The sequence below is a fragment of the Bacillus rossius genome, chromosome 8 (assembly GCF_032445375.1).
Source record: "Bacillus rossius redtenbacheri isolate Brsri chromosome 8, Brsri_v3, whole genome shotgun sequence".
NCBI lineage: Eukaryota > Metazoa > Arthropoda > Insecta > Phasmatodea > Bacillidae > Bacillus > Bacillus rossius.
The window spans coordinates 3,673,937-3,696,637 of NC_086336.1; the positions used below are offsets into that span (position 1 = coordinate 3,673,937).

The 22,701-nt window shown below is 39.2% G+C and overlaps 1 protein-coding gene across 1 annotated transcript in view; it reads left to right on the forward strand.

The window, feature by feature from the left end:
- The first annotated feature begins 13,050 nt into the window (after positions 1-13,050).
- The window catches only part of LOC134535498 (E3 ubiquitin-protein ligase msl-2), a 30,215-nt gene continuing 20,564 nt past the window's right edge, over positions 13,051-22,701 (forward strand). Inside the window, exons 1-2 of the mRNA XM_063374631.1 lie at positions 13,051-14,252; positions 17,415-17,639. Of these exons, the coding sequence (XP_063230701.1) occupies positions 13,506-14,252; positions 17,415-17,639 (972 nt within the window). The 5' untranslated portion in view covers positions 13,051-13,505. The remainder of the gene's footprint in view (positions 14,253-17,414; positions 17,640-22,701) is intronic.

The window sequence follows — 22,701 nt, forward strand, 5'->3', positions numbered from 1 at the left end:
TGCTACACTTGCGCAACCTACCTGTACACATGGCTGCATACTTGCACGCAGGGGCGCAGCCCAGGGGGGGGGGGGTTAGGGGTTATAACCCCCCCCCCCCCCTTAGACCCCATTATTTTTTCTTATCTGAAAGCAGGTTAGCTAAAAGCCTGGGGGCCGTTTTCACCAACGCCTCCTAAACACACCCTCAGCAAAGGACTGCTTAAGTTTAGGCGTTCCTTAAAGTCAATTCTCACGAAATTGGTTTTCACCATCGTCACATTCACTTATGTAGGGGTTGCTTAGTTAGGGACTGGTTTGCCATAGAGCGAGGGTTCGTACAGATATAAGTACTAATAGTTTTCAGGTTGGTACTTCGAACTTGTTGTCACGTGACATACATAAGCCAATCAAATATTTTAACTAAACAGTAAACAAATATCTGAATGTTTATTAATTTCGCGGTAATTGGATGTTACGATGTTAGTGTATTTTCACGGAAAGTAGTAGCTATATGGTCGTTGCAAAGTAGTGTGAAAATGTTTGAAACAAAGAGAATGAAAACGCAAAACTTTTCTTCTGATGAGAAAATGAAGGTGTTGAGCCTAATTGAGAGGCATAAAAATATAATAGAAAATAAGAGGACGGATGCTGTTTCGAGCAAAGAAAAGGACGCAGCATGGGAGAATTTATCGCTATTGTAATTTTGTCTAAGTTTAAACTAAGTTTTAATAGCAGATGAAAATTAAAAAAAATATCAGTTTTTTCCTTTAGAACATACAAAATTCCTTGTAATAAATGTTCTTTTAAGACTTTTCAAAAGAAAAACCTTTAATTACTTCCTTATTAAATGAGTTCTTAAATTAAAGTGGAGTATGCGAACATTCTCGAATGTATTTATAATAAAGGATTTCACATTAAGTTCACCTTAAAAATGTTCCACAACTTCAGCAATAACATTTATATCAAAAATAAAATGTACACCTTCGGTTAGTTCTTCGTATTCCTCCACGGCATCCATTTTATTTTTCTTGTTTTGTGACAGTAAGTGCCGCTTAAATAGTTAGGGGCCCGATTTCCACCACTTAAACTAAGGGATGCTTAAGATTACTTAAGAGTTCCTTAACTGTTGGTGAAACGATTCAATGTGCTAGGCAGCCCTTACACATGCCTTAAGCAGCTCTTAAAAGTTAGGGGACATTGGTGAAACCGGCCATTAAGATTACTTAAGAGTTCCTTAACTGTTGGTGAAACGATTCAATGTGCTAGGCAGCCCTTACACATGCCTTAAGCAGCTCTTAAAAGTTAGGGGACATTGGTGAAACCGGCCATGGGTGTCTTACTGCTATCACCGGCCACTGCACTGGAGGGGAAGAGTAAGCGAGCCCTACCGATTCTCCTTCCCTTCCCCTACCCCTGTCGCGAGCAGAAGCTATAAGGTTGTGACGCCGTGACGGGTCCCAAGCTTTCAAATATCTTACACCTACTGTATTTAACCAGCGCGGTAATTATAAGCAAGTGTTGACTGGGCTTCCAAAAGTGTAAGGATCGCTGTGTGTGTATAGAATTGAGACAACGACATGGTGTCATGTAACTCTTCAAGCTAAAGCTAATTGTTTCCAGGAATAGATCAGTTCTGCCAAAACCCAACCCTTTTTATTCCTTTTTTTTTTTTTGTATCGTCGAGCTTCGAGCATGATTATGAATTTGAGTGGACGTAAACAAGGCACTTGGATTGATAAAAATATATTTAATTAATTTCTTACTTCATCAGTCAAACAATTTTTTTATTAAAAAATTAATAATATTTTTACCATTAGAATATTTAAAGTTAAGTACCGAAAACTGCTAAAATAGCACTATTTTACACCTTAAAATCCAAATTTTTTTTCCGGGGGTGGACCCCCGGGCCCCCCGCTTTATTATGGGGGGGGGGGGGGAAAACCATACTTCTTAACCCCCCCCCCCCCTCCATACACAAATCCTGGCTACGCCACTGCTTGCACGTATTCATGGCAGACGGTGTTGTTATATTTGGCAACAATATATGCACGCACTTTAATTGTCTAAAATATAGATACTAAATTGGATGATTGTAGGTGCCGTAACAGTATGGGGAGAAATAAAACAATGTAAAAATTACAAAATACAATTACATAACTAAATTTTACTTACAACCGATGATGATACTATAATTATCAATGGTACAGTAATCACGTATCATTAATTTCCATAGGACAACGGTATGCTAAGCATGGCAAATGTTAGAAAAATTCGTAAAAAATTAGAAAATTTACCCTGGATCTAATATTGGCTATAACTAAGGTATTACCGACGTTGATATGATAAGTCCGCTGCTCCGCAAGTTCCAGCCCGCAGTTCGTCTACACTTCGCATCCAGGGCACATGGAGCTCCCCTGCGGCGCTGTTTCCTGCCGCGCGCCGAGCTGCATCCAGGCTACCTGTCACCCCGATAGCCGTAATAACGACTCCACAGGCCGGCCATTGGTCCGCGGACTGCTATAGGTTATTCAGTCACCCCAGAGAGATTGCAACTCTCGAGCTGGGCTCCCGTATCCGCCACCCGCGGGACGCGGTCGGTAGCAGTTGGCACTGCTAGGTCGCCCCCAGGCAGCTACACTGCCAGCCCTCGGTTACCCAATAGGTGTAAGGGAACTCCCGGCCAACAGCTTGTGTGTCCCTATGTTTCACTCCGCGGCCAAAACCACTCATAGCAGACGAATGGTGATTGTGTGCGGCAGTAGCTCCGAGTTTCCCATAGTGCACTCTGGTGGTTGCACGCGGACAGATGTAAGGGTGTGGAAGATACGGGACGTACATGCTTCAGTTGATTTTTCATAAGAAAAAGCATACGAATAAAGAATAGAAAGTGAAAAGTGAAGTGATAAAAGTAAAAATATAAAAAAATATATATAAACAAAATGCCAAATATAAGAAAGAATTTTCCATAATAATTAATGACAGTCGAGTACTACGTGTGAGTATTGGCACCTGAGGTCAGGCGCGTGACGTCATCAACAGTGGTCCCTCGGGCTTGTTTCACTGCTTGCTGTTCTTTCTTTCTGTCTCGCTATACGAGCAGCACATATCACATTGCAGCAGTTGCTCAATTATAATGTAACTAGTTAAATTATGTCATTTTACGGCTGCGTGACAAATACAGTAACATCTCGTAGGGGAAATCTTCAACATACATAACCTTTACATGTCTGATATTATTTTAGACCCATATCATAAAAGCGTAAACCACATTAAGGGGAAAATAATCTTATAATATTGTTTTTAATTATTGTTTTAAGCATAAAAAAAGCTTGGCTCTAAGATAAACAAAACACGAAAAATCAATGAAAGTTTATCATTACGGTAAGAGAAAATATAGGATTAACGTATATAACCATAGGGATATAAATATCCTCCCTGCGCTTTTCCTACTTGCGGCAGTAAATTTTTCCCGTGCAAAATAGTTTTTGAAACTGTGTTTTAAAATAAGTTTGGTTATTTTGCACATTTTTTTCTACTCATATCAGTGCTAGTTTTGTAACTAAAACGGTTACAAACTAATATATCACAGCAGCAAGATTCGCAAGCAAACTATAATTTATTTAATTAATAAATTTTAGGTTGTTTGTCAAGGTGCTAGTTTAGTAATTAAAGTAATTCAAACCAAAAATTGTACATTCCATTTATTTCCATAAACCTTTTTGACTTGTGTCGGCAGACTATATATATATTTTTTGTTGATCCGATCGCTACCAAACTTCACAGGATCACCCCCGCTGGGCTAATCTGAAGATTGCCTGAATGGACTACAAAACGGCTGGACCGATTTTGATGCAATTTTTAGGCAATCTTCAGATTAGCCCAGTGGGTTACCTGTGAAGTTTGGTAGCGATCGGATCAACAAACAATATTTTTGACAATTTGTGTCATATTTTAAAAAAAAAATTGGTTGATATAGATAGATTTTTGAACATTCACTGTTAAAAGCGATATTAGGGTCGCTAGTGTTTTATAAAGGAAGAGAATTAGAACTTGAATTATTTTAGCATGCCATTGATTCCAGAAGTGATAAGGATACATACGGCCTTTTAGTGTATGACTAAATATACATGACATAAATACATAGATACACAATTTAAAAAAAACTATATTCTAACAAACATAAATGCATTACATTAAATTTCTTAATTCATTGCAGAAGATAGTTTCGTTATCATTTCAGTGTTAAGAATACTGCAAGTATCTGCTCTACCACTCTGGTTCTGGGGTAGAGCGCCTGCCTTGTGACTTGTAGGACCCGGGTTCGCGCCCCGGCTCCTCCAAGGCGGATTGCCCAGACAAAATGGTGGTATTTTTCTGGTATGAATACAATCCCCTGCAACAAGTCAGGCTACCAAAGAAACGGTGGTTGGAACAGAAAAAAACCTTCCAGGCGGCTTCCAAATGGGAAGCCTGTTTCTTTTCTTGGGCTCCCCATGCGGTGGCCAATCCGGAGGTTTCTCCGGGGGAACGGAGTTTTGCAATAATATATATTTTTTTAGTTTTGTAGCGTTTTAGTTTTTAGTAACTGTAGCATTATCATTCAAACATGTTATAAATAAAGCTCAAACAAACATTTAAAAAATAAAAAAAATTTGCTTTTGTACAAAAATATTTTAATGAAGTGTGCATCGGTCAGTGAGTGGTTGTGTGTTCAACCATTTATCGGTATATATTTTCTTGAAGTATTATTGACGGTGAAATTCTAGTCAGAAACCTTTGTTTTGTAATATTTTAGCAGTTTTTGACGAAAAAAAATTATAGACAATTTAATTTTATTCCTAAAAATATTATTTCTGAAAAACCACACAGTTTTCAATCAGGAAGATTGTCTTTAACACAAACACGTGCCGTGTGTAGCAGTATAACATCCAGATATAAATAAAATATTCTATTTATTTCAACATTCGTAGGTATATTTATATCACGCATTGCTTGACGAGACCTAAAATTGATAATTTTTTATTCATTAGATTGTGTTGAAAAGTATCAAAGGCTTTGCTCATGTTGAAATAAATAGAATATTGTATTTATATCTGGATGTTATACTGTTAACAAACAAAAAACCTTACATTCTCATTTATAATATAAGTATATAATATAGTATTTTATATATGTCATATACTATATTATATAGGTACTAATATTGTGAATGTGAGTTTGTTTGTTTGTTACGCTTTCATGCGGAAAATACTCAACCGATAATCATGAAATTTTGTGCACATATTTTCAAGGGTATAGTAAAGGACATAGAACACTTTTTATATAAAAAAAAAATATTTTTTTCTGAAGGGCAAAAATAAATTTATTGGTATGTATGATAGTTTGAGTAATCAGAATGGAATTTAAAGCCTTCTGGCGTTCCAGTAAGTAGATTAAATGATTCGCCAATCTAATACTGTAATACCAGTGGTCAATTCACTATTCAATTTTATTTTTCTGTCATCGTTAGGTGTCTGTTTATTTTCTCCGGTGATGGTTGTTTGGATGTTTACTTTCAACAGAATTTTTTAATTTAGTAGAAAATGATGTGAATCTTATTACTCAAGTTTTCCCGGACTTGCAACAAAATTTGAATAGTGATCAGTGGTTGTGCGCAAGAGCAATAATGGCGCCAAAAAATTATATCCTTAATAAAATCAACCCCTATATTTTAAAAGAGTTGCAAGGGGAAATGAGGGAGTATTTGTCAATAGATACCATCATGGATATAGAACCAAGCACTTCATATCCTGTAGAGTTTTTAAATTCACTTGAACTTTCGGGCTTACCCTCACATAAACTTCAAATGGAACTAAATGTACAAGTTATGCTTATGCAAAATCAAGATGCTCCTCGACTATGTAATGAAACCAGTTCCCGTGTGTCCAATGCCCGAAATCTACACATATTTGGACCGGACATAAAAACATATAACATAGTATACAGGAGCATCCTAGAATAGTACTTTGATTTGAGCTCTTTTAAAGAAAAATTAATTTATTACATATACCTACATTAATATTTTGAACTTTTTAAAATGTTAGTATTTAAAATTATTCATTTTTTGTAATATTTAAACATATTTCAATAATGTATGTATTCAGTTTTTTAAGCTAAATTATGTGTTAGAATTTTTAAATACTGATGATTCCAATCACGCAATAAAAAAAACAACTTTGCAATGATCTTCGATACTTATTGAAGGACATCAACGCAAGCGAAGTCGCGGGTAAAAGCTAGTACCTATATATGTATATGTATAATCTTACAAATAGATGCTTGTCAGTCAAATTTGCAAATGTGATTTCATGGTATTAGAGGTGTTCCGCAAAGTAGTAGTTTATCTCAGCTATTCTTTGATGTTTAATAAATGATATTCCAATAGTAATCAGAATTGATCAAGAAAAGAAGCTGATAAAAAAATATAATTATGAGATATATTTGTGAAACCATTCAGTCCATATCTGATTTTCAAGTTAACAAACGTACCGTATCTGAATTACGATAACAATTATTGTATAACCTGTAGTAAAAAAACTAATTAAATTAATCAGAATTATCACACATGTAGTAAGTAATGACATTAAACGTGGTGACCTATTTTAAGACCTTCAAGTTCTTTTTCACCAACATGTAGATGATACTATTAGCAACGCATGAAGATCTTAAGGTCTTATTAAATTTATAACTTTTTCTGCATCAAAAGATTTTAATTAGAAAAGAATTGAAAGTATGCAGAAAAAAGCGGGTTGTCTGTAAAGTCGGTTTATGGACGATAATTTTACGAGATATCGTCATAAGAAAACATTGATGAAAATTTGTATAGGGCTACTTTTTAATTTTCAAATACTATTTACAGTTTTTGCAAATTTAATTTAAATAAATTTTTTAAATATAATCACGAACTGAAATAAAATCAATGTCAATAAATTGTTAGTTTGAAATGACGAAGTTTGATAAATAAATCAATTTTTTTAAATTGCTTCTTTTAAAAAGCTCGCCTAACTTGTTTGATATTATAGAAGATTTTCTCGCACGGTGGTTGGCCGGTTCTTGCACGCTCGGCTCTATCTGTGTGTTGTGTCGCAAAGGTTTTGATATACTTATATCAGTGTATGTTTGGTGTCATAATTCGTTTATAGGTGCTGTAAGGCACAAAAAACCGAATTTCAATTTGATCTGACAGTTTTAATGAATCAGAACAATATGCTACGCATAGTAATATTTTTTTATTTCCTAATATAAAAAATACTTAAATTTTAGCAGAGTTTATTTTTGAAAGACTGCAAGCCTGTGCAAAGCCCACCAACATTCCATAATATACGAGCCTTTGTCTCACCTAGAGCACCTGTGCTGCTTGACTTGTGCCTTCTACAGTAGGTACACAAAAATATTTTCCTCGCATTTCAGCATCTTAAAAATACATTTTTTAGACTTTAAATATAAGTTAATATGGATATTAAAAACCTTAATATCCGAGTTTTTTTTTTTGGGTTCCATCACCCATAATGAAAACATTACATAAGAAAACCCTACAATCTACAATTATTTTAATTATTCCAATGTGAAAAAATATAAATTCTATTACGAATTTACGAGTAAGGCCATTTTCCTCAATCCGTAAAATGTATAAGAAATTTTGGCAGTTTTCCATTATGGTACATTTCCGTAGCCTCCGTCAAAACAGGACAAAAAGTGCTAAAGTGAAAACCTACATTTTTTTTTTACAAATCGTCGTAATAAATACAGTACTACTCCCTATACACATTTTTTGGAAACATTTGTTTCTACTAGTGCGCGATCAATGCGGTGATTTTTGATTGCAACTATGACAGTCAGAAGCGTTATCTGTAGGCTTTAACGTTAACCTGAGAAACTGCTAGAGGGTTGACAGCGCTACCTGCCGAGTATTCTATACTCCACTTCGAGAGCAATGGTGCTGTACTCATTCCATGGAGTGTATAAGAAAATATGGCAGAATTCCGGTCAGTTATGGCAGTTTTCCGTTATGGTACTTTTTTTTTTCGAAGAGACCAGGCTGAATTCGGTCATTATGGTAGGTTTCCAGCATATCAGTCTTCCGCGATCAGTCTTCTTGAGATCAGCTATGAGACTTAAATCGTTCCACCAGAATTATTTTTTTTACTGAGTCACAATAGGACGATAATGCCTGCAATACTTTATCAAAAAAGTTTTTGGCTTCTTCCGATAAATCAAAGTGTAGTACAATTATACTGCCTCGCAGCAACAACATTACTACTTTAACTTGAAACTGCTTTGATTCATAACCTGTAGCTAGCATGAAAACCATAAAATTTTAATTGAACTTTCAAAAATTTTCACAGAGTTTGCCATCTAGAATCAATGGCGATGGTGGCTTGAAAGTCACCATCTTCTATACCTGTTCTCCCTTCTGTACACTTTTGCACTAATCCACAATTATTTACTTGCTTTGTACTTCCTGATTAATGTCATATTTCACTATTTTATCCTACCGACAGCACCATGTTGTAATTTTATACATTGCAACCTCTTTTTCACTTTATTTGCCACTGTCTTCTGCCATTCTTGCTAAAGGCCCTGCCACACTGTCAAATATTTTTCTGCAATATATTTGGCAATAGAGTTGGAGGGGAAGTACCTATTGGACGTAAAATAGCTTCCAATTATCTTCATGAAATATATTTTTGTACAGATAACTTTAAATATGTTTTAAATCATGTCACACTATCAAACTTTTTTTTTAGTCTGAGCTACCTCAAACTTTTCAATTTTTTTCTCGATTTTGAAATTAAATAATACACCACATTGCCGGATGGAAATTTTGAACCTGTTATTATGCTTGTGCATTGTAAAAAATGTTGAACATGAATAAATTTAAATCAAATATTATTCATTACATAATTGAATAAATATTCAGAGATTTTTTAAAAATTGTAAAAACATAATTTCATTTTTATGCATAAAATGTTTTCGCTACAACATTCAAATTAACATTATTTTTATTGTATAACTTTTTAACCTCTTTAATTGGCCATGTACTCTCCGCCATTTTAAAGAAACGTTGAGACGGCCGATCGCATTCAACATCCAGAATTTTTTTTATAACATAAATTTAAAATAAAGAGTGTTTGAAAGGGATCTGGGTTAGGGAGAGACTCTAAGTGTGTCTCAGGCTATATATTCAACTGGTGTAGGGGCTACCCTGATCAAGCTCAAATGCTCTACTCATGCTGGGTTTAAGCCATGCAGGCTGGGTAACATGCTTCATGTGCTAGGAGGGGGATTGGTCAGCTATGGCAACAAAAGGCACCATGACTAACTCCCCTCACTTCCTAACCCTAGACTAAAAACTAAATAAGTTGGGCCCAGGTAAAACCTGCATAGATATAGGAAAAACCCTGGGCACTTTCATATAGGATGCAAAATTTCATGCATTAAAATCAAGCAGGAAAATGGAAAACAGTGGGATGTTCAGGAAGAAGAGTGACGTCGTCCGACCGAAGGCCACCCTAAAGCCCGACCTGCAACCGCCAGTATCCGACCGCGCTAACGTATTGCGCCCCTAGCCATGGCCTACCCGAGTCAGGCGAGCACCAGAACAAAAGGTAGAATTAAAGACCATGCCCTAATTAACCAGCCACCGCGATCCCGGTGCATTATAAATTAAACATAATTTAATGATAACATCACTTTTAATTAAAAACCCCGTCCAAGGGAAGTGCGACGTAGGAGTGCCCAGGTCACTCACGTGTGAATTTTTATTAATACATTTGTGAGTTCTCCCCTTGCAGCCTTCAGCCTAAATTAAATAAAGTAGTGTGTGATGTAATTATGACCTCTCAATTTTTGTGTATCACTCGCCACTGGAGCAGTCAACAAGTGACCAACAGTCTCCAGTGTGACTCACATTATTCAAACTTAATTAAAGTAAACATGTAAAATCCAATTCCTAAAAAGTATCTGTGTATTAGGTTAATTTTTATTGTTAAATGTGTGAATTTAGAGCCACTTTCAATCTCTTATTAATTTAATAATTTCCGAATAACGAAACTTTAGAAACTTTGGCGCGAGAGGACGCTGAGCCCTCCCCTCGCACCAGGGCCAGACACCAGTACCGAGCGACTCACGGACCGAGGCGGACGTGCGTCCCGCGGGGAGTCCTCAACTTTCGCCTTCACTGAACTCACTACTGGTAATTATGACGTCGTCCGGCCGGAGGCCGTCTTCAAGCCCGACTTGCGACCGCCCGTACTTAGTCCCGCTAGAGAAGCGCGCCCCTAGCCACCCGGTCGGAGTCAAGTGAGCTTCCCGCCACTCCGTACCACAAAGGTAGATTGCGGTAATTACTGAGGGCTCGAGTGCCCCTCGCGTAAAGACGAGTAATTAAGGGAGCCCAGTAATTACCCTAATTTTTACAAACTCTTCACAAGAAAAGTGCGTCGTAGGAGTGTGCCACTTACTTCCGTGGGGAACTTGAAATCACACGTAGCAAGTGCTCCCTTTGCGGCCTTCCGCCTAAACTAATTAAATGACTCTTCCATCATCATTTTCCCCCCCGTTCTAACTTGTCTGTAACTGCTGGAGTAGTTGGTTAACTAACAAACAGTCTCCAACTTGACTCTCCTTCCTTTTAAGTACATTTAAATACAATTAATGTAACTACGATTATTATAGGCCTTCCACCATTAGAATTAAGCCTTAGTAATTATTGTGTAAACATTGTAGTGGTTATGATCTCTTTAAGTTATCTTTAAATAAATATAACAGTAAACGGCGAACTTTGGCGCGCGGGATCAGCCTACCTCTCCCCCGCGCCATGGCTAGCACGCCAGTATCGAACTACTCGCGAACCGGGCCGGACGTCCTTAGTGCCACGGGAAGCCATCATCGCTTTGTAACCACCAAGTAATGCTGGTAAATATAGTAACTAACCAAACCTTCCTTTTTCAGCTTCCCGTGTGTGTCCGCGTTCATTTACGGTGCAGGGCTTAACCCGGCCGCTCCAACTTAAACTGGGCGACGCGACTCCGGTCCACCGCGCAGTGTCTATTTACGGTACGGGCCGACTCCCGCCCCTCATTTACTACAAGTATTAACATCGTGCACACAAGTGCCGATGCTAACTTCATGGGCATTCGCAAGTAATTTAACACGGACCGCGGCTCACACAAGTGACCCGGCCGCTGCTAAGAACTAAGCTTACGGGATTGGCCGCCCCAATCACCCCCCCCCTTCCCCCGTTGCTATGGGTGGAAATGGCGTAAGGGCGGAACTTTCAAGTGTATAATGTAAAGTATAGTGCCTCTCCAATTGTGTGAACTGTAACGTGTAACTCAGTGCTCACAGTGCAAAAGGGGTCAGCCCAGAATAAAGCCCAGTAACGTAATCAATTGTGTTCTTCCGTAGTGTTGCTTGCCCCCTCCAGCTAGGGATCAGTGTACTATATTGTGTAAGGAGAGTACTGGATAACTAGCTCTACGAAAATCCCCCTCTTAAATTCAATCACAGCCGAAGGCCTAGTGGTCCATGCCGGGGCAGAAAGTATCCACGCCCAAAACCATTGGTTAACGACTGTGCTAGCCTGGCGCCCACCGGAACATACCCACACACCACCACTTCCCACTAGGCCCCGCCCAGGTCTCGAAACCAAGACCGCGGGTGACGGCATTTATAGTCACTCTCTATTTTTCGTCAATTAACTCCCCATGTGCACCCAGTCCTTTTACGGTGTAGGGCCTATCCCAGCCGCTTAAACGTAAACTCCCCGCACAAGGCATTACGCGGGGCAGTGCAGCATACAGCGCAGGCTGACTCCCGCCACCAAAGACTTTTGGATAATCGCCGAGTGCACAGGCACCGGCAACAACGACTTAAAGACTTTTAACGAATTTCATAGCAAGCCATGGTCCACACAAGTGGGCCCGGGCGTCGCCGTTTGCAATTTACGGGATTGGCCGTCTCCAATCGATCTCCCCCCCTCAACCTCGACTGGTGTGAGGATTTAATATTAGTGACGGTGCATCAGAGCGCCCAGTGTCAATTTAGTGTAATTTTTGTAGGGAAATTCAATGTGCATCGTGTAACTGTAACTGCAAGTGTAACTGTTCGATTCAATTAAACGTTCACTCCGCACACTCCGTGCGCGATGTGTATATGACAGTGCAAAACCAAATCCGTGTGTATTATATTGTGTGTACTTCCCTAATCTAGTCAGGAATCAGCATGTTATGCTGTGCAGGGCCTGTAACATGTCAATAGCCAGGGACCCCTCCAACCACGACCACCGCAGACGGTCCTAGCGGGCCACACAGGGGCATTCGCACCCAACGACCCAACTCTTGGTTAGCCACAGAGCTAGCCTGGTGCCCTCTCGGATACACTTTCATTAAAAAACCAGCCTCCCCGCTAGGAACCACGCCGGACCTCGAACACGAGAAACCGGACGACGGCAAGAGTTAGATAAATAAATAAATAAATAAATAAACAGAGTAGGTATAAAGAGTCTACTATGCGGGGGTTTGGTGCTTGGACTTAATGTTCGCATTGCGTTTGGAGGGCGCTGATTTTTTTCGGGGGAAACTTTGTGTTGTTTCCCGCCAGGCTGCCAGCCAGCCCATAAATCCAACATATTTTAGAACCCATCCTATATGCAAAACATTTCATGGAAATTCAAGTCATCCAGCTTGTCAAAAGAACATTCTGCACTTGTGATGTTTACAGTGACTTCATAATCCTCCAACTTTATTTGACTATACTGGCAAATGTTGGAAGCGAAAATTTGACAGTGTGACTGGGTCTTAACATCTGAACTCTTATTTCAAGGCTGATGAATAAAAAAAAGCGTCTTTTGTCACTTCACAAAGTCGTGTAATTAGTAATATTTTCATATTTTTTAAATTAGTTTTTAGTTTTTTTTTATTAAAACTGCGAAATAACATATGTTGATTTATACTTGTGGGTATTGAGTCAAAAAAAATTTAAAATATTTATTGGTTTAAATTAACTTCGTACCGAAGGCTTAAACATATTTCCAAACAATGAAGTTGTGCGCTCTTGTTGGCAAAATGCGCTAGGCGGTATTTGTTTATAATGGAAAAGAGCATTCTTGAGTTATGCGTCTGTTACAATCATAATAATACTGAATTAAAATATATTACATTTTGTGTGTCAAAGACTTACTGCTATACCACTTTTTAATATGAAACAACGAAACGGTGCTTATTATGCTAACAACAATACTTAACCAAAATTGTATGTTATCGTGAAACATTACCTACACATGTGTTTTATCTATATTTATTTATTGTTGAAAATTTTTTTGTGTTTTAAAAATGAGGTATTAGTCAGCAACTTGTTATGTTCGTCGTTTCTGATAAATTAAGTATTGTTTCTGGGCGAGTGTGTTTCGCGCGTTTGTGGTAATGAGTAAGCGAGTGTTGATGGGAGACTTGTAAGTTCAGACCGCTGGGCACGGGCTTACTATGAACGCCACGATGAATGCTACGAGCTTGTTTGTTTCCACGAGCCGCCTGGTGCTGCAAGCTGACGCGGAGGACCCGGCCACTTGGCTGGATCTGTATCGCCTGGTACCTTATCTGCGGCAGTCTCTGTCCTGCACCGTGTGTGGCAACCTCTTAATACAGCCTTACACACCTGTCGAGAGCAACTGCCAGCATCACGTGTGTCGCTCCTGTAAGGGGGGGCGGAAGAAACTAAAGCCAACTTGCAGTTGGTGCAAGAACTACGAAAAATACATTGAAAATATCCAGTTGAGAATTTTGTTACAGTGTTACAAAAAGTTGTGTGAATATGTCACGAGTACTGCAATATTTTCGAAACTCACGATCGTCGGTAACAACGTGTCGAGTGGCACGACGAGCTTGAAAGACTTGATACAAGAAGGTGCCGGGTTTAGAGACGTATACAAAAGTCAAGCGGGGTTGTCCAAATCCGCGTATAGCATATTGCCGTGTATTTATACAAGTACATCCACACAGACACAGACCGCGCTGGCAGCATCCAGAGTTCAGTCTCTGGAGCAGCCTGTGAGCCAGAATAACGGACTGTCGTCTCTGGAGCTACTGGAAGATCAGTCGCTGCATCCGGAGTCGTCTCTGTATTCCGTCATGTACCCGGGCGATGGTAATAAAATAACCATTAAGAGGAAAGCAACAGACTTTGACCAAGTCGGAGATGGCAACAGCTGGAGTGGTGCTGATTCCTTACCGGTATTAGTTTTGTTTTTATAATAAATGTTAATTGATCTTAGGTTTTGTCAACAGTAATCGCTGTGAAATGTTTAATGGGGTGATGTGAATGTTTGCTGATAAGTATATTAATTAGTACACAAGTATATTTTGGTACAACTCATTTTTTTTTCTTCAATTAATTGAGCCAAAAGAAACGTTACTTAGATTTATGGCAAACGTCATTGGATCATTTATGTATTAAAGGAATAATTAAAAAAATAACTAATTTCTTATGTGTAAATAGTTATACTTAATCCCAATAATGAAACTAACAAAACTTTAATTTCCTAGTGAAGATGCCCTTCTGGAAAACAAAATGACTAAAATGAAGTTTTAGTTAACTAATATCAAATCAAATGTTTAAAATATTTGCAAAGTTGAATTGAATTGCGAATATTGTTCTCTTCGAAGTAAAAATTGTTCAAACGTTTGTAATGTTTAAGCTGATTAAATGACTAACCAATTGGGCCCCATATGTAACAGCATTCAATAATTATATCATTCAATAATTATAAAATATCAAGGTCAGATCCAGAATGATTGTTAAGGGAGAGCCAAATTCATTTTTTCTAATACAATTTCAGTGCGTTTAGATTTGAAATATCTAGTAGCCTACATCTTATTTGTGGTTCAAAAACATCCTGTTCTATAGCATTGCAGTAAAATAATTCTTAGGCCTAAGTAAATTTGGTAAATTATGATAAGGAAATAGAAGAAAATTATTCGGTGTTCTTGTCTTTGGTTCGTGGGGGGGGGGGGGGGGGGGGGGGGTTTGCAGCTGTATCAAGCATTCGTAAAAGCTAACAGGCTGCCTTAATTTTTTTAAGTAAACAACTTTATTCAAGCAAAGCATATGGAACACAAAATAAAAAATTAATTTTTTCAAGAGTAAATTTTAGGCTTTCAATGTTTTTAAGCTTTGCAACAAATGCAAAGCTTCACATCAGATTCAAAGCTTTGCATCACAACCGAAGCTTCTAATGAAGCAAACTGAAAATTTCCTGGTGAAGTCAAATTGACTATTGAAAATAGGTTCGATTAATTTGCTTAGTCAGAGCTGCACAGGCCTACTGATAAGCTGCAAATATTTTCGAACTTTGATCATTCAACTTCATGTTCGCAAGATAACAAATACAAATATTTAGCAAATTTATTACATTCCTGAAATTGTAATTTAGGTAACCCCATGTAAAAATCCTCCACTACTGTAATATTTTCCTCAAAAACACTGCAACACTTACAATATTACAATTATTAAAAAAAGATAAATTTATACTTCTCCCTCAGCTTGTGCAGATTTAATAGGCATAACTGTTAACCGATTAGCAAGTTGGCACCAATTTTTACTCATGAGGCAATTGTAACATAATTCCATGAAACATGGCACACAAGTGAAAATTTAAACTTTCAGATGTAAGCAAACACTTAGATTTTTTCAACGGGGGTATTAAAGTACATTTTAACTTGTTAAAAGTTTATTTTTTGATATATCTGCCTGGATATAAATTTTGAAATTCCTTATTGAAACTTAGGCTATAAGATATTTTTCTTATCTTTCAAATTGTTTTGTTTTACAAAATTTCTTTCATCTTATAAAAGATTGGTGCTTACATTTATAATTTTATGGTTACTTGTTTTGCCCATGATGAGTGTGATGCGTCTATGCCCTGAGCAAGATCATAAGGAGACGGTGCTAGCCAGCTGTGTGGGCTCATGTTCCTTCATATGTGATTATAGGGGCTACTTTTGGGTACTGCTGCCATTCATTTAAAAACAGCGGTAAAATTATGTCACCTTGAAGTAATGAGATATGGTACAGTTATGCAAAATTTTATGCTTCTGTGTGTAATTTTTCTTTGGAACACTGCATTTTAGATCAGAAAATTTTCGCAACATCTCACTCATCCACTTCCTGTCGCCGTAGCTACCCTCGTTCTGGCCTTTGGCCACTGTCCCTGGAAGCAGTCCCTTCCTGCATGGTCCGCCGTCCAAGCCTCTTTGAGTAACAAGTAACATACAACTACCTAACACAGTGGAACAGCAGCTGCCAAAGGGCTATCATAAGAAACAATCCCAGCATTTGCCTGGGATGATTCAGGAAAACCGTAGAACACCGGAACCCGGATGCTGGCCGGATTCGATCCTGGGACGTCCAGAATGCAAGGTCGCGCACCTCGCTTGGTTTCCATGCTATGTGTGAAACTTGTTCGTACTTATTGAGCTTCATTTTGTTTTGATAGAACACGTCAAACGCAAAATAACGGTAGTGGCAGACCTGAATGGGCAAGTGCCACGAGGCAGGCGATGTGCGTTCCTCGGTGTGATTGCTAGTTGAAGCTAACCAGCTAGTCCTTGTTGTTGCAGGGAAGTTCTCTTGGATACAGAACAGGCTTTGTGCAGGCTACAAATAGCGAGGGATTGTGAATTGTTTTCCACTCATCTCCCACGGAGGCGTTTTTGAATTTGATTCCTGGCTAAAAATGTGATCCGGCTTGTTAGCTAGCAGGTAACTAGGCAGACATTACCATGAGTGTGAGTTTATCACCATGCTCCAATCGCAAGGCTTCATTCACACGATCTTACTCCCCATCGCCTCTGATCAGCCCAGTTTCGACGATCCACCCCCACCCCACCTCGCCTCTTCATCGGACACCTGGCGTTATTCAAGCATGCAGCTGCGAGATGCACACCTGCATGTTGGTATGCCTATAAATACGGAACTAAACACGGATTTTGTGATACTGAGGGGGAAAAATTTACTTGTTAAAGGCTGCATTACATTAATTTATGCAGAATTAAAATGTATTCATCATTCTTATCAGTATAGCCAGTTTTTAAATTGCTTAAAAATAGATTGTTTAATACAGTTATCAGTTTAGTTACTAAATGAAGTACCTGGCAATTACTGGGATTTATGTAGAGTAAAAAAGTTTTGTTTAAAGGTATAGGTTTTTTTTCCTTTCAAAATTAGTTGTATCTGTATGAAGTATTTTTATAATGTTGTAGACTACATCAAGAGTGTAACATTGAATACGGATGTAAAAACAAACCGAGGGGTGGACGGTGACTTGCTCTTGTTCGGGAGGTGACGCGAGGAACGAGGAAGGACGGCGAAGGACCGTGAGCGGTGCGGTGTTGCAGCTGAGCAGCCTGAAGAAGCTCGGGGCCGGCCGGACGGGCGCCAGGAGCCGCGGCGGCGCCCGCACCATCAACAAGCGCAAGGGCTGTCGCTGCGGCAACGCCACGCCCACGCCGGGCAAGCTGACCTGCTGCGGCCAGCGCTGCCCCTGCTACGTGGCCAGCAAGGCGTGCGTGGAGTGTCGCTGCCGCGGCTGCCGCAACCCGCACCGCCCCGGCGGGCACAAGGTGAGGGCCTCGCGTCTGCCTTTGTCGGCGTCGCCATTGAATATATATAACTTATAGAAGTCGCGAGGGGATAGGATTTATTATTCCAATTTTCGGATCCAAAACTGTGGTAGTTGTTAGCTCCGCCGCTAGACAGCTCTTCTTTCCACAAGAGGGTACTCGTAGTTACCAGCTTCCACGCCAGAGCGCTGTAGCGTCGTTTTTTTCAAGGTCGTGCGCGTAATTCTCTGTCTCACTCTATCGAGAGGCGGTGCCTTTTGTTGAAATCCGAGTGCTTAGATACGGGCGGGCGCAACTGAATTGGAGGAGTACGGCCACCGAAAAAAAAAGTGCGGTTAAAAGATGCCAACATCAAATATTAAGTTTTAATTATAAGAAAACTACAGAAATTTCTTAAACGTAATAACGTAAAAAAAAAAAAAAAATACTGACATTCGTAGTTCAGGATTTATAAAATGTGTTAACGGAGTGGCACATTGAGTAAAATGGCAAAACATAATTTGGAATAATTCTTGACAACGTTGAATGATTTTGGTAGCTATGAAACAACTATGGCTGCGATGACTGTTCAAACGCGTGCACGTGTTGTTATTAGTAACTGAAACTAATGGTATGATGTCATACTTTGTGGCTATGCAGTTTATAATTTTTTTAACATAAGATGAAGCATTTTTACATAATGTTTTGGTTTTTTCGTAATTCAAAATAAATAATCTTAAACGTTATATGGTGAATATTCCCAGTAACGAATGACCACAAAAAAAATCAATTTTGCCAACATAGATCTAAAAAGTTAACGATTTACTATGTTAAGTTGCTTATAAATAACGCACATTTCCCGGATCTCCAAAGAAAATAAGAGTTTGTGTTATAGCATTGAGTTGCCACTCTTTATATTCCTTGCTTTGAGGTTAGATACACAAGTTATGCTCGTAAAAACGATGCGCAAGTATTTTGAATACAAATATATTTTATTTTAATAACAGAAAGGTAAATATTATTTCCATGAAATATAATACAATACTTTAAACACAGACAACATATAAGAGCTATTTTTTGTTTATTATTCCATCTGGCATGATAAATATTATATTTTAAAAACAGTTTGTGGATTTTTAATATAAAAAAAAAATTTATTTATGACATCAATTTAAGTTGTTCAAAAAATTCACTTTGGTATGAATTCAACCAAATTCATGTTATTCAGGGCAGAAAATTAGAAACTACCAAAAAAGATTATCTACGTTGCTGTTTTGTGTAAATCTGTGCACGGACTTTGTAAGTGATATATTTATAATTCCTCATTTTAGCAACCCATTTTAACACAAGAGAAAAAGGATTTTATACTAAAAATTATTATGTTAAACCATTAATTAGCAGGAAACATGTATGAATAATCTATTTAAATTTGCATTTGAACAGTGAATATTATTTTGCAATATAAATATATTTTATCATCGTATATTACGGATGAAAAGTTTGTATTTCCATCTAATCAGAAGTATTATGACACAGTAAATTAAATTGCTTTACAAGTTTTTATTCACATGAAAATCATTAAAAATTGGTTGGGAAGTTATATAAATATACAAAAACAAATCATTATACATACAATTTTATTATCTTAGTGGATTTAAATTAATGGTGTCCCAGTGACTACTGCGAAGAAAAAAGTCTTTGAAAGGTTTCCTCGTAATTGAAATTCGTCAAAAAAAATCTATCTCTCATTTTTGGTGACATTTCTGACAAGTGGTACGATGAAATTTGAGACTGGCAAATGAATGTTGTGAAGCAATAAACAAAATATCACATTCGTGAACTACAAATGTATAGTTGTTTTTATTTTATAGTAAAAGTGTATCTAATAACCCGTGGCTTTGCTCACGTAATTTACGGGTATTGCTGATATTCTACCATTTTAAGAAAAGTATGTATTACATTCCAAAGATTATTGAAGAATTATACACAAAGAACTGTCAAGTATAGAACATATTTAATAAATAAAAATATTTTTACGGCTTATTTTTAATTGGTTTAGCGTAAGCCTATTTTAACTTTTATTTAAAATTAAGAACCTACCTTATTTTCTATCTCCCGGTTTAGTGACTTTGAGAATATATTTTTCCTTGATGAAATCTTAACTCTTTTCCATCTGACGAAGAAGCCAATTAAAAAATAAACTAAGACTCACGCACTTATTGTATGTTAAGACTGCCATCGTTTTAAATTACTGTAATTTTTTTCGTTATAGTCATGCTTAGGATAATAACATAACATGCCTTATTACGCATACATTTCAATATTCATGAAATCAATGCATTTTTATTTTAAATGTACAGCAGTTACCAAATTTCTTATCTCGCATATTGATTTTTTGGTATGGCTAGTATTACTTAAACTAAATTTTTGAATTTTCACTGATGTACTCTTTTCACTTTTCTATGTGATTTAGAAAATATAGCAATATACGTAAACCAATTAAACCAAAATCATCCTGAATTTTTATTACAGAAAAAAGTTAAATACAAAAAATTTTAATATGCGTATTTTAATATTGAATACATATATATATATATATATATATATATATATATATATATATATATATATATATATATATATATATATATATATAGAGCCTATACTGATTTAGTGGATTCCATTTTATTTATTTTTAAAAATAATATCTACCCCTGTTACTACTTAATACATAACATTAAATAAGAGAAGGTTGTTTAAGGTATGTTGATTTTCCTTGCCAATATCTAAAAGTAAATTTGTACAAACGCGAAATATAGTTTAAATAAGAATTTACTTTTAAAATAAAACCATATTTTGAACTGAACACTGACTATTGGCTCAATACAAAGTTTTAATAGCTAATTTTCACTTCACTCGGGTACAGAATCCCATCATTCAGTGATTTCCGTGGCTAGCTTCTTTTGGGATTTCATCATTCTCAAACGACGGTAAGGGAAGCTCCTCTTCAAGGTCGCCTAACGAGCTGATAAGACCTGCCGGGTAATTTGAATCTTTGGTCTGGTATTTTCGAAGAGGGGGGGGGGGGTGAAGGATGTCACGACTGGGCTGGTTAACCTAGTTCTGCCAAATACCGCCAGGGGCGTATACGGTTGATACACAGCGATGAAAGCGATCGCAGCGGCGGAGCTTGGAACTACAACAATTCTTCTGAGAAACCGGACAGAAAATTTAACCTGGGCTCGCGACTTCTATACATTATATATATTCAATGGCGTCGCCACGTCCTCGTAGGACCTTGATCCGTGTCGGCTTCAGGAGTAGCCACTCCGTCCCGTCCTTGTGGGACCTTGATCCATGTCAGCTTCAAGCTAGCCACTCCGTCCCGTCCTTGTGGGACCTTGATCCATGTCAGCTTCAAGCTAGCCACTCCACCACGTCCTTGTGGGACCTTGATCCGTGTCGGCTTCAAGCTAGCCACTCCGTCCCGTCCTTGTGGGACCTTGATCCGTGTCGGCTTCAAGCTAGCCACTCCACCACGTCCTTGTGGGACCTTGATCCGTGTCGGCTTCAAGCTAGCCACTCCGTCCCGTCCTTGTGGGACCTTGATCCATGTCAGCTTCAAGCTAGCCACTCCGTCCCGTCCTTGTGGGACCTTGATCCATGTCAGCTTCAAGCTAGCCACTCCGTCCCGTCCTTGTGGGACCTTGATCCATGTCAGCTTCAAGCTAGCCACTCCGTCCCGTCCTTGTGGGACCTTGATCCATGTCTGCTTCAAGCTAGCCACTCCACCACGTCCTTGTGGGACCTTGATCCGTGTCGGCTTCAAGCTAGCCACTCCGTCCCGTCCTTGTGGGACCTTGATCCATGTCAGCTTCAAGCTAGCCACTCCGTCCCGTCCTTGTGGGACCTTGATCCGTGTCTGCTTCAAGCTAGCCACTCCACCACGTCCTTGTGGGACCTTGATCCGTGTCTGCTTCAAGCTAGCCACTCCGTCCCGTCCTTGTGGGACCTTGATCCGTGTCTGCTTCAAGCTAGCCACTCCACCACGTCCTTGTGGGACCTTGATCCGTGTCGGCTTCAAGCTAGCCACTCCGTCCCGTCCTTGTGGGACCTTGATCCATGTCAGCTTCAAGCTAGCCACTCCGTCCCGTCCTTGTGGGACCTTGATCCGTGTCTGCTTCAAGCTAGCCACTCCACCACGTCCTTGTGGGACCTTGATCCGTGTCTGCTTCAAGCTAGCCACTCCACCACGTCCTTGTGGGACCTTGATCCGTGTCGGCTTCTAGCTTGCCACTCCGTCCCGTCCTTGTGGGACCTTGATCCGTGTCCGCTTCAAGCTAGCCACTCCATCCCGTCTTTGTGGGACCTTGATCCGTGTCGGCTTCTAGCTTGCCACTCCGTCCCGTCCTTGTGGGACCTTGATCCGTATCCGCTTCAAGCTAGCCACTCCATCCCGTCTTTGTGGGACCTTGATCCGTGTCGGCTTCTAGCTTGCCACTCCGTCCCGTCCTTGTGGGACCTTGATCCGTGTCCGCTTCAAGCTAGCCACTCCATCCCGTCTTTGTGGGACCTTGATCCGTGTCGGCTTCTAGCTTGCCACTCCGTCCCGTCCTTGTGGGACCTTGATCCGTGTCCGCTTCAAGCTAGCCACTCCACCACGTCCTTGTGGGACCTTGATCCGTGTCGGCTTCTAGCTTGCCACTCCGTCCCGTCCTTGTGGGACCTTGATCCGTGTCCGCTTCTAGCTAGCCACTCCATCCCGTCTTTGTGGGACCTTGATCCGTGTCGGCTTCAGGAGTAGCCACTCCGTCCTGTCCTTGTGGGACCTTGATCCGTGTCGGCTTCAAGCTAGCCACTCCGTCCCGTCCTTGTGGGACCTTGATCCGTGTCGGCTTCAAGCTAGCCACTCCGCCACGTCCTTGTGGGACCTTGATCCGTGTCGGCTTCAGGAGTAGCCACTCCGTCCCGTCCTTGTGGGACCTTGATCCATGTCGGCTTCAAGCTAGCCACTCCGTCCCGTCCTTGTGGGACCTTGATCCGTGTCGGCTTCAAGCTAGCCACTCCATCCCGTCTTTGTGGG